The following is a 22,357-nucleotide window of genomic DNA, read 5'->3' on the forward strand; positions in this document are numbered from 1 at the left end:
TGTGAGGACACTGCTGTGCGCAATTGGCTGCTGTGTTTCGCTCACAAAATATACAGTCAATTCATTTTACAGTATATTCTGTGAAGCGCTTTGAGACGTCTCGAAGACGTGATGAGGCGCTATATTATTATCTGTTTTTGTAACACAGCCCTGCCTACAGTCATTTATATTAGACAGGCATAACTTCATCTCGGGAGGTTTGTCCGGCTGTTGTGAGTGTCATTTCCCTCCCCCGCTCGCTCATTCACTTTCATTCTCTTTCTAATTTATTCTCTATTTCTGTTAATGTCAGCCGGCCCCCTACATATTAGATCTATAATATTATATAATTTATTCCCTTGCCTGTGTCCCTCCTCACTCACAGCTAGGATGTAAGGTGCAGACTGACAGAACCCCTTTCCCTGCATTGCACTGCTCACTAGCCAGACTAGCTAGCCCCACTCCCAGAAAGATCTTCACTTTGACGTTGTTCTCTGTTTAGGTAATCTTTGGGAAGTCAAGTTGCCCAGAGTTCACCAAGGAGGCGTACACAGCAGTCATATACCACAACAGGTAAGAGATGCCGGGGGTCCCGTCTCCAGCCCTCTCCCACTAACAGCCTATACTGGAATGGTCAGTGTGCTAACCATTCCAGTGTAATAGGGTCTTCCAAGTCGGAAGATTGTGGGCTCCAGCCCCAAACAATGAAATTTGAGCTCACAGTCTAAGTTGATGCTCCAGTGCACTGCTAGAGGAGCACTGCATTGTCAGAGATGACATATTTTGGATGAGATGTTAAATCAGGCCTCCTGTTTGTGTCCTGTTCGGGTGGATGTTAAAGATCCCATGGGAGAGGGTGGGAGTTTTGGGAGAGGGCGGGAATTTGGGGAGAGAGTGGGAGTTTTCCCCAGATGATGTTCTCCAGGGGAAGGAAAGTAAAATCAAACACCTTCAGGAGAGGCAGAAACAAGAGGAGAAAAAGAGATTACGGTGCCCCTCAGGCACATTGTGCATTTATCTCAAACACTGGCTTGATTTTTGTTTCTTTAAATGAAATATATCTCTTTCAAAAAATATACAGCATAATAAATTTTGAATTTGAAAGAATGCCATATAACGTCGTTGAGATGTCTCAAAGTGCTTCACAAGACCTGGAAGGGCAGACCAATCACTGGGGGCCGGAATCATCTCATTCAACTCCTGTTAACTCTGCGTACAAAGCCCTAAAGGGTAGGGTGGTCTTAGCTGGACAAACAGAATCTAGAATCTAGCAGGTACCCCAAAGCACACTCTGGTGTCCCCAAGCCTTGGCTCTTGCCAACCTGCGCCTAGTACCCTCTGGAATTAGGTAAGCAGGATACGTTCCTCAGGGAGAGAGAGAGAGACAGAGAGTGCGCTATCCGTTCCAATAATCTATCTCAAGGATTTCCACGTGTAGGTTGGATGCATGGGATGGGTTTCCTCATGTGTCAGATACTATATTGGCAAAAAAAAAGCAAACTGTAACACTGATGAGAGAGGTCACTAAAGCCCGGTCAGTGACCAGATCACGCCAGGAGCTTGTGATGTGTTGCAATATTTGTACGCAACCTCCCTCCCATGCTCTGCCCTGGCAGTCTGGTGAGTCTGATGCCTCTGTGTCTTCAACAAGAGGCTGATTTTTATTAAATCAAAGCTTAACAAATTATTAAATTATTTTCATTACTTAGTCAAGAACAAAGAATCATAATGCTCACAACACAGGAAGAGGTCATTTGGACCGGTGTGTCTGAGCTGTTGCTCGCTTCCTCACTGGAGCTCTCTACTCTAGCCCCGTTCGCTATTCAAATACCGATTCATTTCCCTATGGAATGTTATTATGGTCTCAGCCTCTTGAGACAAAGAGTTCCGTCTAGTAGTAACCCTGTGCTGTGGAAAAAGGCTCTAATTTCCCTTATCAGCACACATTAAGCGGTGGGTGTCATCTCTGACATTCTATGAACCTTTTCAACCAGAAGAATGTTAATTAATCGTCTCTTAACCTTCTCTGGTGCAATGAAAAGCCCGATAGCGATGTCCAGGCCTTTGACACAGCGCCTTATCACGTCGCCAAGCGCTTCACAGGATATACAGTAAAGTGTAGTGACTGAGGTTTGTTTCTCGCAAACACGGCGGCCAATTTACGTGCAGCAGCGGCTCACAAATAGCAGTTAAGTGACTAAGTGATTTTTGAGGGCATGGGTGGGGGTGTGGAGGGGAGGAAGGTGTTGGCCAGCACATCGGGCGAGCAGCCTCCTGCTGTGCTGAGGGTTTCTGTGTCTTTGTGTGTGGGTGAGGGCGTGGAGTGTCTGTGGGTGTGGATGTATGTTTTGGGTGGTTGTGGGGGCGGTGGGGTGTGTGAGTGTTTGTAGTGTATAGGGGGTGTGTTGTACCGGTGTAGGGGGTGGTGTGTATGTTGTGTCGGCATGTGTGTTGTGTCAGTATGTGTGTGTGTGTTGGGTGTGTGTGTGATTGTGTTTGTGTGTGGGGGGGTATATATTCTGTCAGTACGCGTGTGTGGGATGTGTGTGTGTATTGTGTCAGTGTGTGTTGTGTTGGTGTATGTGTGTGTGTGTGTGTGTGTGTATGTTAGGTGTGTGTGTGTTAAGTTTGTGTGTGTGTGGTGAGTGTGTGTAAACGGGACCCTCTTTCCTGCAGGTCCCCTGACTTCCACGAGGAGATAAAGATGCGGCTACCGGCATCCCTGACCGACCATCACCACGTGCTCTTCACCTTCTACCACGTGAGCTGCCAGCAGAAGCAGAACACGCTATTGGAGACGCCCGTGGGCTACACGGTGAGCTCCCGTCTCCGATAGCGAACCGGCGGCATTGCCACGCCCTGCTAGAACACTGCTAAAACACTGGCTGCTAATGATTAACACCGCCGGGCCTCTAACACGCCATTTAACACTGTGTGTGTAACTCGTGTTGTCACTGTATAACGCGGGGTGGTGAATTGGTTATAGAGGGGGAGTGGGTGGCAGTGGGCAGGAGAGAGTCCAGAATGGGAGTTGGCAGAGGGGGAAGAGGTGGATAACTGGGAATGGGAATCAACAGCGGTAAGTTGCACTGTATAGCGCTTTCACATCAGGAGGATGTCCCAAGGCGCTGAGCTCCTCTGCTGTACCTTTTAATTGTTTGAAGCGGCCTGAATGCTCGCTCGCTCTCGCACGCTCTCCCTTGCGCATACTGTCCCAGTGCGTACACACAGGCGGACACAACCACAGTCACATGTAGGCATCTGGTATGTGGACACACACCACAGGGGCTGTTTGAGTGGCTGAGTTGTACTTGCATGAACAAGACTTGAGGGTTGTGGAGGGGAAGTGAAATTGACAGATCATCCGGGATAATAACTGACAGATCAGGTCTGTGTTGAGGGGAGGGGCAGACGTGTTGTGGGCGGGTGCATGTGTGTGGGGTGGAATTGTTTGTGTGTGTGTGTGTGTGGAGGGGGTGGGGGGGGTGATTAATAACTGGCAGATCAGGCCTATGTTCTCAAGCACCTTCCTCCCTCCTGTGACAGTGGATCCCAATGCTGCAGAATGGGCGCCTCAAGACAGGACAATTCTGTCTCCCCGTCTCCCTGGAGAAACCTCCCCAGTCCTACTCTGTATTGTCTCCAGAGGTAAGCCCCCACCGTGCTCCCGACTGCCCTCTCCCCCATCTGTGATAGTGAACACGGGTCGCTGTGTGTGCGTTTGATTTTGACTGTATATTTGTGTGTGGATGTCTGTATTTGCGCGTATGTCTGTGTGTGGGGTTGGGGGGAGGAGATTGTGTGGGATATGTGTGTGTGTATTTGAGTGCATGTGTGGATGCATGTGTTTAAAGAGGTGTGCATGAGCGCTTGTGTGTGTGTGTGTGTGTGTATTTATGTTTGGGGAGGTGTGCATGTGAGCCTGTGTGTACGTCCATGTGTGTATTTGACCTTGTATTTGGGGTGCATATGTGTGTGCGTTTGGGGGGGGGGGTGTGTGCATGTGTGTGTTGGGAGGGGGCATGTGTGTGTGTGTTGGGGGGTGCAGGTGTGTGTCTGTTTGGGGGGGGGGTGCACAGTGTGAGGTGTGGCGGGGATGCGGCTGTTATTGTATCCTTACCTGTTGTGCTGTTGTTACAGGTGCCGCTGCCTGGAATGAAGTGGGTGGATAATCACAAGGGGGTGTTCAGCGTGGAGGTGCTTGCTGTCTCGGCCATCCACACGCAGGTCAGAAACATAAGCCATACCTGCCTTACCTTGTAGCCAGGCCTGTCACTCAGTGAATCCAGCATCACTTCCTTGCTTCTCAATGTTGGTGGAAGCTGCCAGGCTGCTCGATGGCTTGACTCAGGAACATAGGAACACAACAGGAGGAGGCCATTCAGCCCCAAACCTGTTCCGCCATTCTATAAGATCATGGCTGATGTGCACCTCAATTCCAATTACCTGCCTTTGCCCCATATCCCTTCGTACCCTGACCTAAGGAAGAACCCTGAAACAAAAACAGAGATTGCTGGGAACACTCAGCAGGTCAGGCAGCATCTACAGTATTTTGCGTTTTATCCAAGTAGGAATCCGGTTGTTAGTCGATTGGTATTTTTTCCTGGGGGTTAATAATACCTTCAAAATCATAAAATAAATAACAACAACAACTTGGATTTATATAACGCCCTCCACACCGGACGGCGTCTCAGAGCGCTTTACAGTAACAGATCCCGGGACCGAGTGGGGGGGAAGGTGACCAAAGGCGCGGTCAAAAAGAAAGGTCTTGAGCAGAGACTTGAAAATGGGAAGGGAGGGGACGAGAAGAAGGGAGTGAGGAAGGCAGTTCTAGAGCCTCGGGGCATAGTAGCTGAAGGCACGGCCACTGCGGGTGGAGCGGAGGCCTCGGGATGAGGAGGAGGCCAGACCCGGATAATAATTTGGTCACCCAATTCACGACTGTTTGTGTGACATAGCTGTGCGCAATTTCGCTCAAAAAATACACAGTCAATTGACTTTACACTATATCCTGTGAAGCGCTTTGAGACGTCTCAAAGACATATTAAGGCGATAAATCAAATGCAAGGATTGTTATTATTTTGTGGGCAAAAACGTGGCAGTCAGATACGGCCAGCAATTGGCTGCCACGTTTTATATGGAGTGAACAATTATATGGAGTGTATCCTCCCTGTCCCTGCTGGCACAGGACCCGTACCTGGATAAATTCTTTGCTCTGGTGCACGCGCTGGAGGAGCACAGCTTCCCTGTGAGGATTGGGGACCTGCGTATTCTGGAGAGTGACCTGGAGACTGAGCTGCGGAGCAGTATCCCCGCCCTCAGCGCCGCTCAGCTCGAGCCTGTCGTCCGCTTCCTCCATCACCTGCTCGACAAACTCGTCCTGCTGATCGTCAGAGCCCCGCTCATCTGTGGCCAGATTGGTGAGTCACTCAGTTGCCGTTGGTCAATCATTCACGTGATTAACCAGCCCCTCATGACTCAGATCCATGAGCACACAAGGGCGAAGCTGAGGGTGTGCGGTGGTGGAGCTGGGAGTGAACGGGGCCGAGCAGTGAGCACTGGAATTATGTCTTGCAGTAAACCTGGGACAAGTGTCGTTCGAGGCAATGACATCGATTGTGAACAGGCTACACAGGAACCTGGAGGGAAGCCAGGACCAGCATGGCAGGAACAGCCTTCTGGCGTCGTACATCTACTATGTCTTTCGGCTGCCCTCCACCAGCTCCAACCCCTCGTCTCCAGGTTAGGACTCATCTGATCGTTCACACTGGACAAGAGCAGCCTCAGGGGAGTCCTGCAGCTCAGTGGTTATAGCGCTCGCCTTGCAACCGAGAGGACTCGGGTTCGATTCCCGGGCGAGGCGAAACCTTCCTTACTCCACGTGCCTCTGTTTACTTAGCAGGAAGTAGGACCCCAGTTATTAGTCGATTGGTAGATCTCTTCCCAGGGGTAAAATCCCTCCAAAAAAAATAATTACAAAAATAATGATTGTTTAGTCATTCAATCCACGTCTTTCCTCAAAGCTAAACCTCATCATCAAAGGTGTTGGTGTAGTGAATTGTCATTGGAGGTTTATTCCTCTTAATCTCTCGCCCCTACCCACTGCAGCTTCTTTCATGTTAGGAGGACTTCCCGGTGAGGTGGACATCCCGGTGAGGTGGACAGTCAGGGATTTGCTCCCGAGCTGGGGGTTGGGATCAGGAGGGTGGAGGGCAGGGCAGATGGGGGTAGGAGGGTGACAGAAAGCACGGTCAAAAAGGAGGGTCTTGAGACAGGCCTGGAAAGAGGCGATGATGTGTCACTGTATCAAATGCTGGGAGTATTATTATGGCGATGATTGTTACGTCTCCCCATCAAGCCCTGGCCTCGGGCAGGTTTCTCGGTATCTTGTCACAGCTGCGTTGTGGCTGTTCGCTGAGCCAGTGTGTGTGTGTGTATCACTGCAGGTCCCGGGGGCTCCATGCACTACGCTACGATGGCGCGTTCAGCCACCAGGCCAGCCGGCCTCAACATTAGCCGCTCGCGGAGCCTGAGTAACAGTAACCCTGACATCTCCGGCACCCCCACCTCACCCGACGACGAAGTGAGGAGCATTCTCGGGAGTAAGGTAAGGCCGCTCGGCCAACACACTGACACTGAGGGGGGGCTGGGATCATCCCTTCTTTGAAGCCTCTTACCCCAGGTTTCCCATTGAGAACATCACACAACCTGGCACAATCCAAGACGTTAATGAGCCAGACAGCGAGGAATTTCATGCTTCTGCTGTTTGCTACTCTATTGCTCTTTCTGTCTCCCTCTATCTCTCTCTGTCTCGCTCTCTGTTTCTCTGTCTCTCTGTCGCTGTCTCTCTGTCTCTCTCTCTCGATCTGAATCGCTCTCTCTGTCTCTGAATCTCTCTCTCTCTGTCTGTCTCTCTCTATCTCTCTTTGTCCTGTAACAGATTCACCAACAAGAGTAGACCAATTGTATTGTCTTCCAGGGGAGTATCGGAGGTTATACGTGTGCGGGGAGGAAGTTGGGCTCGGGGGAAGGCAGAATGTGATGGGCTGAAATGCTGCAAAGGGCAGCGTTGTTGTGACACACAGGGTTGGGGGTGGGGGAGAGGAGATCAGGATTAAAGAGGGCGTTTGCGTGAATGGAGCGCCACTCTTGAGTATGTGTTGATGGGACGCCGAAACCATTTCTCTCTTGGTGACTGTGACGGGTGTCTAAACGGCCGTTTCTCCTTCCCTCTCTGCTGTCTCTGCCTCTGCCTAACCAGGGACTAGATCGCTCCAATTCTTGGGTCAACGCTGGGGGTCCGGCGGCGTTACCGTGGAGAAGCCCCCCCACGTCCGGCACCGACGTCCTGCAGGTGGTTTAGCCGGTGCTGACGGGTGGTCCCGGTCATGCCCGTCTCACTCACATCTTTATTTTTTATTCACATTTTCCATCTCGCTTTCTAGTCACTACCCCCACCCCCTCCCCCCTTGCCCCCTCATCAAGCCGCACTGTCTCTCACTCGTTCACTCGCTTGCTCGCAATGTACGAGGAGCAGACGTGGTTTGTGGCAGCTCAGGGGCATGTTATGCGGGTACAGAGCTGCGTGGGGTCCAGGCACCAGTGCATGTTTTCACACGTTACCGATTATGAGGTGACCTTAGGCAGATTGAATGGGCGGTGGTGGGATGGTAGGAGGACACAGTGGTGTGGGTGGGGGGTACGGTTGTGGGTGGGCACGGGTGGAGAGAGCAGATTGGCGGAGGGATGGAGTTGGGAGGGGTGGACGGTATCCTTGTGGATGTGTAGGTTTACCTGTGAGGTTGCTCCTGGCCACTCCTAGCCCACCCCATTGAAAGTGTCTCGCTTCTTACCATCACTCATACCCACCCACCCCCCCGTACCCCCACATACCCCTGTCCAGCTGTGGCTCTCTCTGCACACTTGGTTTACAGTTTACATATATTTTTACACATGTAAGGTCCACGATGCTGTCTGTACATGGCAGGGGACTGACATGTGACAATTCCTCAGAAACTGCAGTCGGACTTCACTTGTTCTATATTTCTCTGTCGCTCTCTCACTCTCTCTCTCTGTGTGTGTTGCTCTATATATAAATTTGTATGTGTGTGTTTCTCTCTGCATATGAAGATGTGTGATCTTCGTACACACTTCTGTACGTGTGTCTCTATCTCTATGTGTGTATATGTGTTTCTATCTGTGTGTGTGTGTGTCTATATGTGTCTCTCTCTCTCTACGTCTGACTGTGTATGTGCGCGTCTCTCTCTCTCTCTCTATGTCTATCTATGTACGTGTGTGGGTGTATGTCTCTCTCTTGTTTTCTCTTATTCAGCAGCTTCTGTTTCTCACATGCTAAATTGGAAGTTCCTCTGTGTGGTGACTTGAACACTGCTCGCCCTCTACAGGCTGAAATACAATTGCAAGAGCACCGTTCCTCTCCACTGACGGCCGTTAATGCCATGTAGTCAGGAGATCAGGCGGGAGATCTAAATGGGAGCAATATTAAACCACACAGCGTGTATTTACATGCTCATTCATCAATAATGTGGCTGACATGTCTCAGGATCCAGAATTATATATCATTTCTCTACCCCCCCTCTCCCATTACCACCCCTTCTCCCTCCACCCCCTCCCCCCCAGGATCACACAGGAGTGGGAAGGCCAGAGCTTGCTGGCCCTGTGCTCCCACCATTCCCCCCATACGTTAGAAGCAGTAGATTCACATGCCTCCTGTTTGTCTTCCATTGATCATTCATCTCCATTCGTTCATCTCCCTCCATAGGCCATGGATCGGAGCAACCGCATGTCATCGCACACCGAGGGCTCCAGCTTCCTACAGGCGCTCGCTGGACGCTTGCCGACCAAGAAGGTAGCTCACTGGGGGTGTGAACACAGGCCGCCACGCTCAGGGCACTGCGCTACTCACCCTCCATGTCGAGAGGACAGTAGCACAGGGGAGTCGCCTCTCTGCCGTGTTATTGGAGTGGAGTCCTGTAGCGTAGTGGTTAGGTTAGCGTGCTCACCTCGCAAGCCAGAGGACCTGGGTTCAATCCCCAGACAGGGCAAAACCTTAGGCTAGTTTGTCTCTGATTACATTGCAGTAAGTAAGAACCTGGTTGTTAGTCGATTGGAGGATCGCTTTCCGGGAGGTTAATAATCCCTTCAAAACAAATAAACAATAATAATTTGGTCATTCAATCCACAACAGTTTGCAGGACACTGCTGTGCGCAATTGGCTGCCACATTTTTGGGATGTTTCGTGCAGAAAATATGCAGACAATTTACTTTACAACATATTCTGTGAAGCTCTTTGGCGCTACATCAAATGCAAGGATTATTATTATTAGTTCAGCAGAGAGACATGGAAAGCTGAGAGAGTTGATAGAGGTTCCTCACAAACACTGACTGGTTGCGAAGAGGTTGATAGAAAGAGAGAGACGATTGCCAGGGAATCGGAAAGACAGTGGCGAGAAGCAGAGATACAGCAATATCGACAGAAGCTAAAAGCAGGAGGTTAGAGCATTTTTTTAATGTGGAGAGTGGAGCGGGGTATCTCACCACACACTGCTGGTGAAGGTGAGGCCATTGCAACGTTTAAAGCAATATTGGATAAATACAGAGGAAAGCAATGTTACAGGGTTCAGAGAAGATCGTGAATTTACATAGAGCATTACAACTTGGAAACAGGCCATTGGCCCAACCAGTCTGTACCAGAGTTTATTCTCCACACGAGCCCATTCCCCCTCCTCATCCCTAACTCAATACCTTCCATTTATGTCACCCTCATGTATGTGAGCAAGGGAGTGAGTGTAGAATAAAGTGCTCCATGTGAGTGTGTGGAGTGGGGGTGGGGTGGGGGAAGAGAGTGAGAACGAACTACAATGGAGTGGGGGAGATGGAGCACCAGTCCTGGATGGGAGGGAGAGCGCACACCAGTCCCCAGGGATGGGGGGAGTTAGCGCCAGTACCCGAGGGGGGGAGGGGTGTGGTGTGGGGGGAATTATATCCATACCCAGTGTTTGGGTGCCCGGAGTGAATATCGAGGTTGGAAACGTAACGTAACCTGCGCCATGTTGTAGACTAGTTTTGTGTCAAAGGTGCTTGATTTACAAATATCAGGAAATGCTTATAGAGCTGGTTACTCAGCGCTGGGCAGCTGTGAGACGGGGGGGTAAGGGGGTCTGTCCTTGTGTAACGGTGATTTGTGTCCCTATATCCCAGCTATTGCACGAGGAGCTGGCCCTGCAGTGGGTGGTGAGCAGTGGCAGTGTGCGGGAATCCGCTCTGCAACAGGCATGGTTCTTCTTCGAACTGATGGTGAGTAAAAGTGTGCAAATACTGAAGCATGAACGGGGTTAGAGATAAAGTAACACTCCCTTTACACTGTCCACACTCCCAGATCAGGGTTAAAGACACAGTAAAGCTCCCTCTATACTGTCCTTCTACACTCCCAGGTCAGGGTTAAAGACACAGTAAAGCTCCCTCTACACTGTCCGTCCACACTCCCAGGTCAGAGTTAGAGATAGAGAGAGAGGGCTGGGGATCATCACTGGGTGCTGGAGGTGAATGGACAATGGTGTGTGTAATCACTGTCCCTATGGCTCCTTCCTGTCTCTCTTATTTCTTGTGTTGCTCAGTTCCTGTCCCTGTGTAGAGACAGTCAGGCTTGGTTGGTGTTGTGTGTAACCCTACCCCTGCATAGTGAGGGAGGCTGAATTGATGTTGTAGTATCTAACACTGCCCCTGTAACAGGTGAAGAGTATGGTACATCACCTGTACTTCTCGGACAAGCTGGACGTGCCCAGGAAAAGCCGCTTCCCCGAGAGGTTCATGGATGACATTGCGGCCCTGATCAGCACCATCGCGGTGGATATTGTGACCAGATACCAGAAGGTAAGGCTTCCTATTGTCAGATAAGCCACCGGGATGTGATAGTGAGGAGATGACCTGGGCTGGCCTGTGGGGCTAGTGGGGACCCAAGGAGGACCTTCAGTGTGAAGGGCTTCAGTGAGGAGATCATGGAGAATAGTAGCCTGGGACCGGGGTCATTGCCGGTGACTGTCGCTGGGGTCTGTTGCCGGGGCTCGAGGCCCCCTCTGTTGACCTCTTTGCTGTGTTGCAGGACCTGGAACTGATCGAGCGGCTGAACGTGAGCCTGGCTTTCTTCATCAATGACCTGCTCTCAGTGATGGACCGAGGCTTTGTCTTCAGCCTCATCAAAAGCTACTGGAAGCAGGTGACGGACGTCAGCCACTTAGACAGGCCCCGGTGGGGGTGGGGGGTGCGCGGTCAGCCAGCATAAGAAGGTGTAAGAGATTGACAGGAGGCAATCCTTGGGAGTCCAGAGTCACAGTGTGAATGACACTGAATGAGGGGGAAAGGGAAGTGAGAGGTGACCATAGACATAGTCAGGAAGGCAGGCTATAAAGGTAAAGGGGGTGAGGCAGAGATAGGAAGCTCCAGAGGTTAGGGGTGTCATGACTGACTCACCTGTCACTGAGCAGGTTGCCACTCTCTGGGATTAGGTGAGCAGAATGCGTCCCTCCAGGGAGCGAGCACATTCCATTCCAACACACGGGAATTTCCACCTGTAGGTGTCATACATGGAACTCTTAGTCACGTTTGGTACCTCCTAAGCATTGCGATGGGTTTCCATGTGTGTCAGACACCCAACTGATCACAGTGAATGGTTTTCGTGTGTGTCAGACACCCGGCTAATACAGTGATAGGTTTCTGTGTGTGTGTGTCAGACAACAACAACAATTGCATTGATATAGCAACCTTACACGTCGGGAAGCCGTCCTAAGGCGCTGGACAATTGAGAGTTTGCACCCTTGGGCTGGCAGTTGGAATCAAGATGGGCAGAGGGTAGAGGGGACTGAAGGCGCGGTCACAGAGAAGGGTCTTGAGACGGGCCTTGAAGGAGGCAACGGAGAGTGCGAGGCATAGGGACTTGCTGACCAAACAAAAAACATTTGACTGAACTTCTTAGAGTAGATGGTTGCGGAGAAGCTGTGATTTGGGTTGAGCTGAGCTGTTTGCTGCTGATCTGTGTGACTCCCCACATCTTGTCTCCTGTGTAGGTGTCGGCCAAGCTATACGGGTTACAGAGCCCCAGCACACTCGTGTCCCTCCGCCTGGACTTCCTGCGCATCATCTGCAGCCACGAGCACTACGTTACCCTGAACCTGCCCTACAGCCTGCTGACCCCCCCGGCCTCCCCGTCTCCCTCCGTCTCCTCCGCCACCAGCCAGGTAGGACCCTCGCCTGGGACCCCAACATCTGGGCTGGAAACGGCGTTTCCGCAGCCAGATTTCTGCTCGGTCTTTTACCAAGTTGGGTTCCATCTGCTGGGCACCGTGTGCAAACCACGTGTAAACTCAACTGTATATTGCGCTATGTTGAAAATCATGCCTATAGAGAGATTAAGTCCATCTCTGACAAGTTGGCTTGTCACTCTGGCGTGTCTCTGGTGACTGTGGCGTGTCTCACATGATCTTGGCATGTCTCACATGAGAACAACAACAATATGTATTGTATAGCGCCCCTCACGCAGGGTAACGGCCCAGAGCGCTTGACAGTGGCGGAGCACAACGCCGAGCCTCGGGGAGTGGGGAGGTGACCGTGGGCACGGTCAAATAGGAAGGTCTTCAGGCACGATCTGATATACAGGAAGAGTGTTCCAGAGATTCGGGGTGTAGTAGCTGAATGTGCGGCCACCAATGGTGGAATGGAGGGCACATGCAGAAGGCTAGAGCCAGTCGAGCGGAGGCAGCGAGTTATGGGTTGCTGGGGTAAGCAACTCGGAAAGATAGAGAGGTACCAGGGTTTGAATGGATTTGAAAATAAGTGTGAGGATCTTGAGATCGATCCATTCGGTGATAGGGAGTCACTGTAGCCTGGCAAGAATTGGTGTGATGGGGGCACCGAGTTTAGCAGAGGTGAGTATGTGGGCGGCGGAGTTTTGGATCAGCTGGATCCTGTGTATGGTGGAGCTGAGGAGAGGCAAAGAGGGCTTTCAAAAAGTCGAGTCAGTAAGTGACGAACGCATTGGCCGAGTGTTTTGGCTGTGTCTGGGGTAAGGTACGGTCAGAGGCAATGTGGCAGAGGTGGAGCAAGGCGGTCCTGGTCAGGTACAACCAGATGTGGGGAAGGAAGGACAGCTGTGGGTCGACCCTGACGCCTAGATTGATCACTGGTTCATTACATCTGAGGGATAGGCCGGGGAGGTGGGGAGATCAGAGCCGCAGGATAGAAAACGTTGACGGTAGCCAATGAGTATGGCTTCTGTCTTGTCAAAATGGCGTGTCTCAGGTGACGGTAGCGTGTCTCTGGCAGAGCTCCGGCTTCTCCACGGTGGTGCAGGACCAGACCATCACCAACATGTTTGAGCTGTCGTTGCCATTCCGGCAGCAGCATTACCTGGCGGGGCTGGTGCTCACACAACTGGCTCTCATCCTGGATCCCGAGTCCGAGGGGTAAGTGAGACCACTGGTCTATGTGTGTGTGTGTTGCGTGGAGGGTTGGGGCGGTGGTGGTGTTGGTGTGTGTGGACAAGTGGGGGACGGTGCTGGTGCTGGTGTTGGTGTGTGTGTGTGGTGGTAGTGTTGGGGTGTGTGTGTGGTGGTAGTTGCGGTGGTTTTGGCGTGTGTGGGTGGGGGGGACGGTGGTGGTGTGTGTGTGTGTGTGTGTGTGTGGTGGTGGTTTTGGCATGTGTGTGAGGGTGATGTACGGTGTGCCGTGGCTGATGCTCCCCCCATGTTACAGTTTGTTTGGCTTACACAAGAAGGTAGTGAACGTAGTGCACAACCTGCTGTCCAGCCACGACTCAGACCCTCGCTACGCTGAGCCAGAGGTCAAGGCCCGCGTGGCTCTGCTCTACCTGCCCCTCATCGGCATCATCATGGAGGCTGTGCCTCAGCTGTACGATTTCACAGGTACCGTCTCCCCGTCTGCCCCCAGCACAGTAAATTCCTCCCGTCAGCGCAGCACCACATCGACTCAGTGTGTGCATCACGGACCACTGTCAATGTTCACCCCAACACACACACCTCACACACCACACACATCTCACACACACACACCGACACACACGCTCACACGCCACACACACTTGCTCACACAGACCCAGACACACACACACACATTCACATACTTATATACACACACACACGCTCACAGTCTCGTACAATACAATATGATACAATATAATACAAAATGACATTCGTAAAGTGTCTTTGAAACACCCCTCAGGGAGGGTGGAGGGCAGAGAGGGTAGGAGGGTGGTCCACGGCACGGTCAAAGAGGAGGGTCTTGAGGAGTACCTTGAAACACGCCATCTGCTCTCCTCCCCCAGGTGTCACTCCCCCCCCACCACCGCCCCTGGGTGTTGATCTGTCTTTGTCGAGTGCTGGGTCAAAGCTAAAACATATTCTGTGTGACTAGATGATTTATTTACTCTCTCACTCTCCCCACTCTACCCATTCACGCCCTCTCTTCCCCTTCATGCTCCCCCCTCTATCCCCCATGCTCCCACCCCCCTCCTCCCACCCGCCCTGGCAGAGCCACACTCTCAGCGTTGCCGGCCGAACCTGGGGTTGGCTGACGATGGAGAGCTGGAGAGCGGGGCTGTGATTAACCAGACGGTGGCCATGGCCATCGCGGGAGCCTCAGTTCCCCAGCATTCGCGGCCCAGCAGCTTCCTGCTACCAACAGCGGTAAGTCAATACCTCACGTGGGGTGGGGTGTGTTACAGGCTGGGCTGTGAGCTGTGTGTCAGTGTGTGAATGAGTCCGTGTGTGTGAGTCCATGTGTTTGAGTGCAAGTGTGGGTGTGTGTGTGAGTGCAGTGCGTTTGTTTGTGTGTGATGTGTGCTGAGTGTGGGTGTGAAAGTGTGTGAGTGTGTGTGAGGTCAGTGACGTGCCGGAGTGTGTTACAGGCTGGCCGCCCCTGCACTAGCTTCACTGCGGAATCAAGCCGGAGTTTGCTGATCTGCCTGCTGTGGGTGCTGAGGAACGCTGACGTGGGGGTGCTGCACAGGTGGGTGGGGGAGCTGAGTGTCCCCCAGCTCAACCGTGTGCTGGAGCTGCTCGACCTGTGTGTCTCCTGCTTCGAGTACAAGGTATGGGGGTCACTGATTGTTGGAATGGAACATGCGCATACTCTCTCTCCCTGGAGGGAGACATTCTGCTTACCTAATTCCGGAGAGTATTAGGCGCAGGTTGGTGAGAGCCAAGGCTTGGGTGGGGAGCCCAGAGTGTGTGTTGGGATAATGGCTGGAATGTAACCAGCTAAACCCACATAGCTTGGCTATTGAGAGCGCTGTCTGGCAAAGCTTTCCCGCTGCTTGTCCAGCTAGGACCACCCTACCCATTAGGGTTTTGGCCTGCAGGGTTAACAGGAGCTGAGTGGGAGGATTTTCTGCCCCCAGTGACTGGTCTGTCCTTCCATGTTCGCGGGTCATTGGTATGAGGTCCGGCTGATGGTTCCCTGGTTACAGTGCGTGACTGAGCGCCCACTCAGTCTCCCTGTCACTGATCTCAGCCGCTAAGGGGTGCAGACTGGGAGTCCTGGGTTTGGGGGTGTGAGCACTGACCAGTGAGTGTGTGGTTTCTGTCACAGGGGAAAAAGGCATTTGAGCGGATGAACAGTCTGACCTTCAAGAAATCCAAGGACATGAAGGCCAAGCTAGAGGAGGCCATTCTGGGAGGGGCAGGCGCTCGGCAGGAGATGGTGCGACGCAGCAGAGCCCAGCTCGGTAGGTCTGTGCCAAGAAGGCGGGCAAAATGGCTGGTGGCTGGTAAAGGCCTCTCACCAGTTTCTGACTGTGACTGTTGTCAGCTGTGTTGTTCGCTGTGTTAACTATCACACCTTCCCTGTGTTGGTCACATAGAGCGGAGCCCGTCCGGCAATGCGTTCGGGAGCCAGGAAAATCTGCGCTGGAGGAAGGACATGACGCACTGGCGACAAAATAGCGAGAAACTCGACAAGTGAGTATTGACTGAGGACAACTCAGTGCTCGATAACCCCCCCCTTCCCCCCTCCCCCTCCCAACTTAGCTTGCTGGAGCTGAATGGGATGACTCCCTGCCCCTGTGACTATTCTGCCCTTCCATGTTTGTGGGTTGCAAACTTCTGCCTGGCCTCAGCCCTTCGCCCCGAAACTCTGGAACTCTCTCCCTCAATCCCTCCCTCTTTCCCCCTCCCACCCCACTTGCCTTTTGATTGTGCTTACGGTCACCTCCCCCCTCCCTCTCCCCCTGGCTCAGGGTCAGACTCCACCCAGTCGAGCGCTCCAGGACGCTACCCAGTGTGAAGGGGGCTATATAAATGCAAGTTGTTGTTGTTGATCTTACACGTATGTCTCTGTATAGAGGTGGGGGGGGGGTAGCTACTTTTTTAGTATGTACTGTCTGCTCTGTCTCTCTCTATATGCTAATCCACAGCTGTTAATTGTCACTTCACATATGCTGTTTGTTAAAGGAGCCAGAAATCCCACAGATACTGTAACACTGACTGCGCAACACCCCACCCCCCCCCACCCCCGCTTGTGCTTAACCCTCCTGCCCTTGCCCTGTCCTTCCCTCTGTGTGACACCTGAGAGAAGAATCAACGCGGTGTGATCGGGTATCTGTCGGCATTGCCTTGTGCCAGGAATGGCCAGTGCTGACAGTGCCCAGTGCCCAGGATTCCCAGTGTGGGCTATAATCAGGAAATATTCCTGCACATGGGGACGGGGGAGGGAGGTGAGCACAGGCAGCCCAAACCCCCTCTCCCCACCCCACCACCACCACGACAGATGTCAAGGCAAAACCTATCGTCACGTATAAAAGGCAGAGAGAGACGGATCGACACTTGGCATTGATGGTGTTAAGGGAGGGAAAGATCGGAATGGGATGTTACAAAAAGATTCAGGATTTTATAACACGGTGGTACAGGCTTCATGGGCTGAATGGCCTCCTCCTGGTCGTGGCCACCCAGTGGTTCTCACTGTGTGCTGTGCTTTGCTGAGCTGTGCTGTGCAGACACCCAGTGTCTGGTTATTTAAACCTGACGGCTAGCAGATCTGTCAGTCTGTTCATCTCAGCCTTAATATGGAGCCGGAAGCAATAAGAATTATAATCTGCCAGATTAGCGTGAAGTAAAAGTCGTACAGCATTTTAAGTGTGAAAAGACAAGAGGGTGTGTGAGGAATCTGGGGCTGTCTGATCACTGCACTTGTGTTTAGGTTTGACGGTATATATATATCGTAATAGGGTGTATATACTGTGTGACACTCAATCCATGACTATTTGTGGGACACTTCTGTGTGCGATTGTCTGCAGCATTTCGCTCACAGTCAATTCACTTTCCAGTATATCCTGTGCAGCGCTTTGAGGCGTTCCAAAGACGTGATAAAGTGCTGTATCAGATGCAAGGTTAATTATTATTATTATTATATATAGTGTGTGTGAGAGCCTGGCTGTGCAGAGCAGCCTGTAACTCTCAGCAGTAGATCCCCAGGGAGCTCTCCTGTGCTGTGTGTGTGTGACATGCATGCAGCTTGGCGATTTAAGTGCAGTAAATGCCTTTTACAGCCTGATCATAGTGATGATGAAATGCTATCGTTATGTTTGAAGCTCTGTTCTGTAATTAATTCATCTCATTGACCTGATTCCTCAAACCAGCTGAATGTCTTCCCCGGGCGGCTTGCTTACATTGACGGGTGCCAGTGGCTAAGGCAAGGTCTGTGTTCTCCGCGCACACAATGCATTCCCGAAACCTGCTCTGCGGCTGCTCAGTGTTCAGTCTCTCTGTGCTCACAGCCCTCACCGAGCCAGGCTGAGGGTTCTCAGTCAGGGCTGGTTGTGCGGCGGCTCGGTCACACTGGTGTGACCACAGGTCAAGGCTGTTTGTGAGACACTGCTGTGCGCAATTGGCTGCCACGTTTCGCCCACAAAAGATACAGTCACTATGCTTTCCAGTATAACCTGTGAAGCGCTTTGAGACGTCTCGAAGACGCGATAAGGTGCGATATCAAATGCGAAGATTATTCTTATTATAAGACAACTCAGAGTTTATGCTTCATAAATTAACCATGACATTCAGACTTATTATGTGACCCCCTCACCATTCCCCCCACCACCGCCAGCACTGAAATCACTGCACTTGTGGACTGCAGTGTGGGGGTGAGAGGGAGAATTCCTCAAATCCCTCGTTCCGCTGAGGTTTTACTTTGGAATTTGTGGCAGTTCTACTCTCTGAGGACCTGCTCCCCTCACATCATGTCCTGTCCCGAATTGTGAACTTGGATCACATCCCCTGTAAATATTGTCATGGAGATCTCTGGCCTGCCAGCAAGCCCTCCCTTGTCACTCCACCCCCGCCTCATTCTGCCTGTTTGTGCTGTAACCAGGTCCAGGGCTGAGCTGGAGCACGAAGCTCTGATTGACGGCAACCTGGCCACAGAGGCCAACCTCATAGTCCTGGACACCCTGGAGATCGTCGTTCAGGTGAGAAGCTGAGAGCCTGTGATGCGTGGAGTGTCGTGTGGGGGGGGGCGCGGGCAGGTGGGGTCTGTCAGGGAGCTGTATGGTGGGCTATCAGAGCTGTGGTTTGGGCAATGGAGTGGGTTGTTTGGTGGTTAGTGCAGTGGGCTGTGGCGTGTGCTGGGCGGTCAGTTGGGCTGTGAGTTGTGTGGTGGTTAGTGTGATGATCTGTGGGCTGGGCTGTGAGTTGGACTGTGAGGACCAGCCAGGTGTGATTGACGCTTCTTCTGCAGACGGTGTCGTTGACGGAGGCCAAGGAGAGCGTGCTGGGCGGTGTCCTCAAAGTGCTTCTCCACACCATGGCTTGTAACCAGAGCGCCCTGTACCTGCAGCACTGCTTCGCTACTCAGAGAGCATTAGTTTCCAAGGTGAGAATGCAACACTGATACAGAGAGAGCATCACAAAGCCTGCTACAGTGCTGGGAATCTGTGTAGAAGAGGAGAGAGCGAAGGGAAAGGGGACGGGGGGCTCTGATTCTGTCTGAAACCGAATGCTGTCACTGATCTGGGAGTGTGGACGGTCAGTATAGAAGGAGCTTTACACTTGTCTCTCACCCTGACCTAGGAGTGTGGACGGACGTTGTAGAGGGAGCTTTACTGTGACTCTAACCCGAGATGCATTAGTGGAGTGTAATACCTGAATGTGGAGTGTAACGGGAGTGTGTGTGTGTGTATGTGTTGTAGTTCCCGGAGCTGTTGTTTGAGGAGGAGACGGAGCAGTGTGCTGACCTGTGTCTCAGGCTCCTGAGACACTGCAGCAGCAGCATCGGCAGCATCCGTGCCCATGCCAGCGCCTCGCTGTACCTGCTCATGAGACAGAACTTCGAGATCGGCAACGTAAGCCCTACCTCAACCCCCCTCCCCCGGCCTTGCTCTACACCTCCCGCCCCCCCCCCCGCCCGCCTTCGCTCTCTCTCCCCCCATCAGCCTCGCTCTCTCTCCTTCTCCCCCACTTGGCCTCGCTGCCCCAGCCTCACTCCCCGTCCCCCCAACCATCTCGCCCCCACCCCCCCACCCACACCCCCTCCCCCATTGGCCAGAGCCTGACATTGTCTGTGTGCAGAGCTTTGCGAGGGTGAAGATGCAGGTGACCATGTCACTGTCCTCGCTGGTCGGAACCTCCCACAACTTCAACGAGGACTTCCTGCGGCGCTCGCTCAAAACCATCCTCACCTACGCTGAGGAGGAGCTGGAGCTCCGAGACAGCACCTTCCCTGAGCAGGTCAGCCCCACGGGGGTGGGGGAAAGAAGGCACAGGGTGAGGGGGGAGATGGAGGGGAGCGGGAGGGTAAGGGGGGAGATGGGGAAGGGAGAGAGATGGACAGGAGGAGGTGGGGGGAAAGGTTACAGTAATGGGGGAGGAGAGGGGGAGGGCAAGGGGGAGAGGAGAAGGTGGGGGTTGAAGGAGTGAGTGGGTGGGAAGAGGGAGGTGGGTGACGGGGTGGGGGAGCGAGGGTGGTGGAAGCTGCCTCTCTTCAGGTGTTGAGGAATGTCTGTGTTCAGGTCCAGGACCTGGTGTTTAACCTGCACATGATCCTGTCGGACACTGTGAAGATGAAGGAGCACCAGGAGGATCCCGAGATGCTCATCGACCTCATGTACAGGTAGGTCTCCTGCCAGCCTCTCCCCCACCCCAACCCCCCCCCACCCGACAGCCTTGTCCATAACCCCAGCCCCACCCATTGTCCCACCCTCACCTTCAGCTCCTCCACCACTGTAGCCCCATACCCCCACACTGACTGGCCCTCAGCCCCACCAGCCCTGCCCCCACTTGGCCCGCCCCCACCGCCTTGCCCCCAGCCGCACCCACACTGCCCTGCCCCATCAGCCCCCGCCCCCTCCAGTCTCCCCTGTCTCTCTCATTGCTGATCTCCGCTGGTTAATCCCCCGCCCTGAAGGATTGCTAAAGGTTACCAGACGTCCCCGGACCTGCGGCTGACCTGGCTACAGAACATGGCGGGAAAACACATGGAGAATAGTAACCGCGCCGAGGCCGCTCAGTGCCAGGTCCACGCTGCTGCCCTCGTGGCCGAGTATCTCAGCATGTTGGAGGATCGCAAACACCTGCCTGTGGGCTGTGTCACCTTCCAGGTGCCGCTCTGTGTGTGTGTGTGTGTGATTGTCACTGTCTAACTGTCACTGTCTGTGTGTTTCTGACTGGCTAATAGTATCTGTCTGTCTGTCTGTCTGTCTGTCTGTCAGTGTCTTTCTGTGTGGGTCTCTCTGTCTGTCTGTGAGTGTCTATATCTGGCTACATGTGTCTCTGTGTCTGGCTGTGTGTGTATCTCTCTCTGTGTAGCTGTTGCTGTCTGACTGACTTGAGTTCATTGATAATGAATTAGTTTGTGTAAAATGCCTCTCTCTGTCGCTCTCTCTGTTGCTCTCTCTCCAGAACATATCCTTCAATGTGCTGGAGGAGTCGGCTGTGTCTGATGATGTTCTGTCGCCCGATGAGGAAGGAATCTGCTCGGGGAAGTATTTCACGGAGACGGGGCTGGTGGGGCTTCTGGAGCAGGCCGCGGAGCTCTTCTCCCTGGTGAGAACATCTCCATCCTCTGCCTTGACTATTCCCCTCCCCTTTCCCTTCGTAACAGCTCCCGCGCAGCCGCATTCCAGGCTTTCCCGTGCTTCATGCTCACAATCTCTCGGTTGGTACCATCGTTGTCCGCTCTTTCAGCTAGACCTTCATCTTCCACCGTGCCTATGGTCACCTCCTCCTTCCCCCTAGCTCAGCATCATACTCCACTACTGTCAAGCGCTCTGGGACGCTGCCCTGTGTGAGGGGCGCTCTTGTTGTAAATGCAAGTTGTTGTTGTTGGGTGTCGGTTGGGGACTGTGGTCACACTGAGCATGTGTGTGTTTTGCCCGTGTTGTTGGGTAATGTGCCCTCCGTTTGTGTGTGTGTGCGGCAGGCGGGGATGTATGAGGCCGTCAACGAGGTTTACAAGGTTCTGATCCCGATCCACGAGGCCAACCGCGACGCCAAGAAGCTGGCGGCCATTCACGGCAAACTGCAGGACGCCTTCAGCAAGATCGTGCACCAGGTGAGCAGCCAACCTCCCCCGGGGCTCAAGGGGGTTCAGGGCCAGAGGGCGGGGGTGGGGTTGGTGTCCGTGTCAGTGGGCCAGGAATCGCTGGTGAGGTGGAGACTGTTTCAAACGTGTAACGTGCGCGTGCTTTTTATTGTGTCGCGAATGTACACAGGAGCCCGCCCGTTTGCGTGCCTGTCTTGACATGACGTTTTACTTTTTGTTACACAGAGTACTGGCTGGGAGGTAGGTTCCCATTTCCATTGGTATTTAGAGCACTAATTAACCACGTGTCCCGGTTTGGTGTGTGCTCGCTCGCCAGCGCGTGCGAGAGTGAGTGAGCGCGGGAGTGTGTGTGTGTGTGTGTGCACTCGTGGGATGGGGTGGGCGGGGGGGAAGGTGAGTGGTAGGTGGAATGCTTTTTCTCTTGGTTGAACAGATTACACAGGCGTTGCATGTGAAACAGACACGTCTCCTCATGTGAATGAGTCACTCCCATCACAAGCTTCCTCCTTTGTTTCCTCTGGTTCACAGTCCTCAGTTACGCTCTCATTGCGGTGTGGAATGGGGGGATGGGGGGGTCAGATTACACTATACATTTGGGAATTGGGTGTTTGTACCGAGACCTCGAACCACGCTGTCTGCGTCCGTCTCTTCACCCCAGAGGCCGGAAGCTACAGTCTCCGCCCAGCAGACACATGGGGCACGAATCGTAGCACGTGCTCAAACCCAATCTCTGTCTGAAGCCAGTTTCCAATTTACCAAGCCCGGAAATCCCTCTCCCAGATTCAGAACGGATTTAAGAACCTGCCGCAAAACCTGC

General features: G+C 52.9%; 1 protein-coding gene across 3 annotated transcripts in view; it reads left to right on the forward strand.

Annotated features, from left to right (window-relative positions):
- dock7 (dedicator of cytokinesis 7) overlaps positions 1–22,357 on the forward strand; it is a 51,169-nt gene that overhangs the window by 23,303 nt on the left and 5,509 nt on the right. For 2 of the 3 annotated variants that reach the window (XM_007908952.2, XM_007908953.2), the window contains exons 16-42: positions 482–552; positions 2,656–2,794; positions 3,526–3,627; positions 4,120–4,206; positions 5,168–5,399; positions 5,557–5,721; positions 6,426–6,586; positions 8,762–8,848; positions 10,201–10,296; positions 10,732–10,872; positions 11,102–11,215; positions 12,063–12,233; positions 13,318–13,457; positions 13,747–13,916; positions 14,542–14,696; positions 14,918–15,100; positions 15,601–15,736; positions 15,872–15,968; positions 18,373–18,469; positions 18,739–18,873; positions 19,190–19,342; positions 19,569–19,727; positions 20,009–20,109; positions 20,404–20,596; positions 20,898–21,041; positions 21,418–21,549; positions 21,766–21,780. In XM_007908952.2, the coding sequence (XP_007907143.1) occupies positions 482–552; positions 2,656–2,794; positions 3,526–3,627; positions 4,120–4,206; positions 5,168–5,399; positions 5,557–5,721; positions 6,426–6,586; positions 8,762–8,848; positions 10,201–10,296; positions 10,732–10,872; positions 11,102–11,215; positions 12,063–12,233; positions 13,318–13,457; positions 13,747–13,916; positions 14,542–14,696; positions 14,918–15,100; positions 15,601–15,736; positions 15,872–15,968; positions 18,373–18,469; positions 18,739–18,873; positions 19,190–19,342; positions 19,569–19,727; positions 20,009–20,109; positions 20,404–20,596; positions 20,898–21,041; positions 21,418–21,549; positions 21,766–21,780 (3,576 nt within the window). The remainder of the gene's footprint in view (positions 1–481; positions 553–2,655; positions 2,795–3,525; positions 3,628–4,119; positions 4,207–5,167; positions 5,400–5,556; positions 5,722–6,425; positions 6,587–8,761; positions 8,849–10,200; positions 10,297–10,731; positions 10,873–11,101; positions 11,216–12,062; positions 12,234–13,317; positions 13,458–13,746; positions 13,917–14,541; positions 14,697–14,917; positions 15,101–15,600; positions 15,737–15,871; positions 15,969–18,372; positions 18,470–18,738; positions 18,874–19,189; positions 19,343–19,568; positions 19,728–20,008; positions 20,110–20,403; positions 20,597–20,897; positions 21,042–21,417; positions 21,550–21,765; positions 21,781–22,357) is intronic. The other variant, XM_007908954.2, reaches the window with a different exon arrangement.

This window comes from Callorhinchus milii, unplaced genomic scaffold (assembly GCF_018977255.1).
Source record: "Callorhinchus milii isolate IMCB2004 unplaced genomic scaffold, IMCB_Cmil_1.0 Scaffold5, whole genome shotgun sequence".
Taxonomy (NCBI): domain Eukaryota; kingdom Metazoa; phylum Chordata; class Chondrichthyes; order Chimaeriformes; family Callorhinchidae; genus Callorhinchus; species Callorhinchus milii.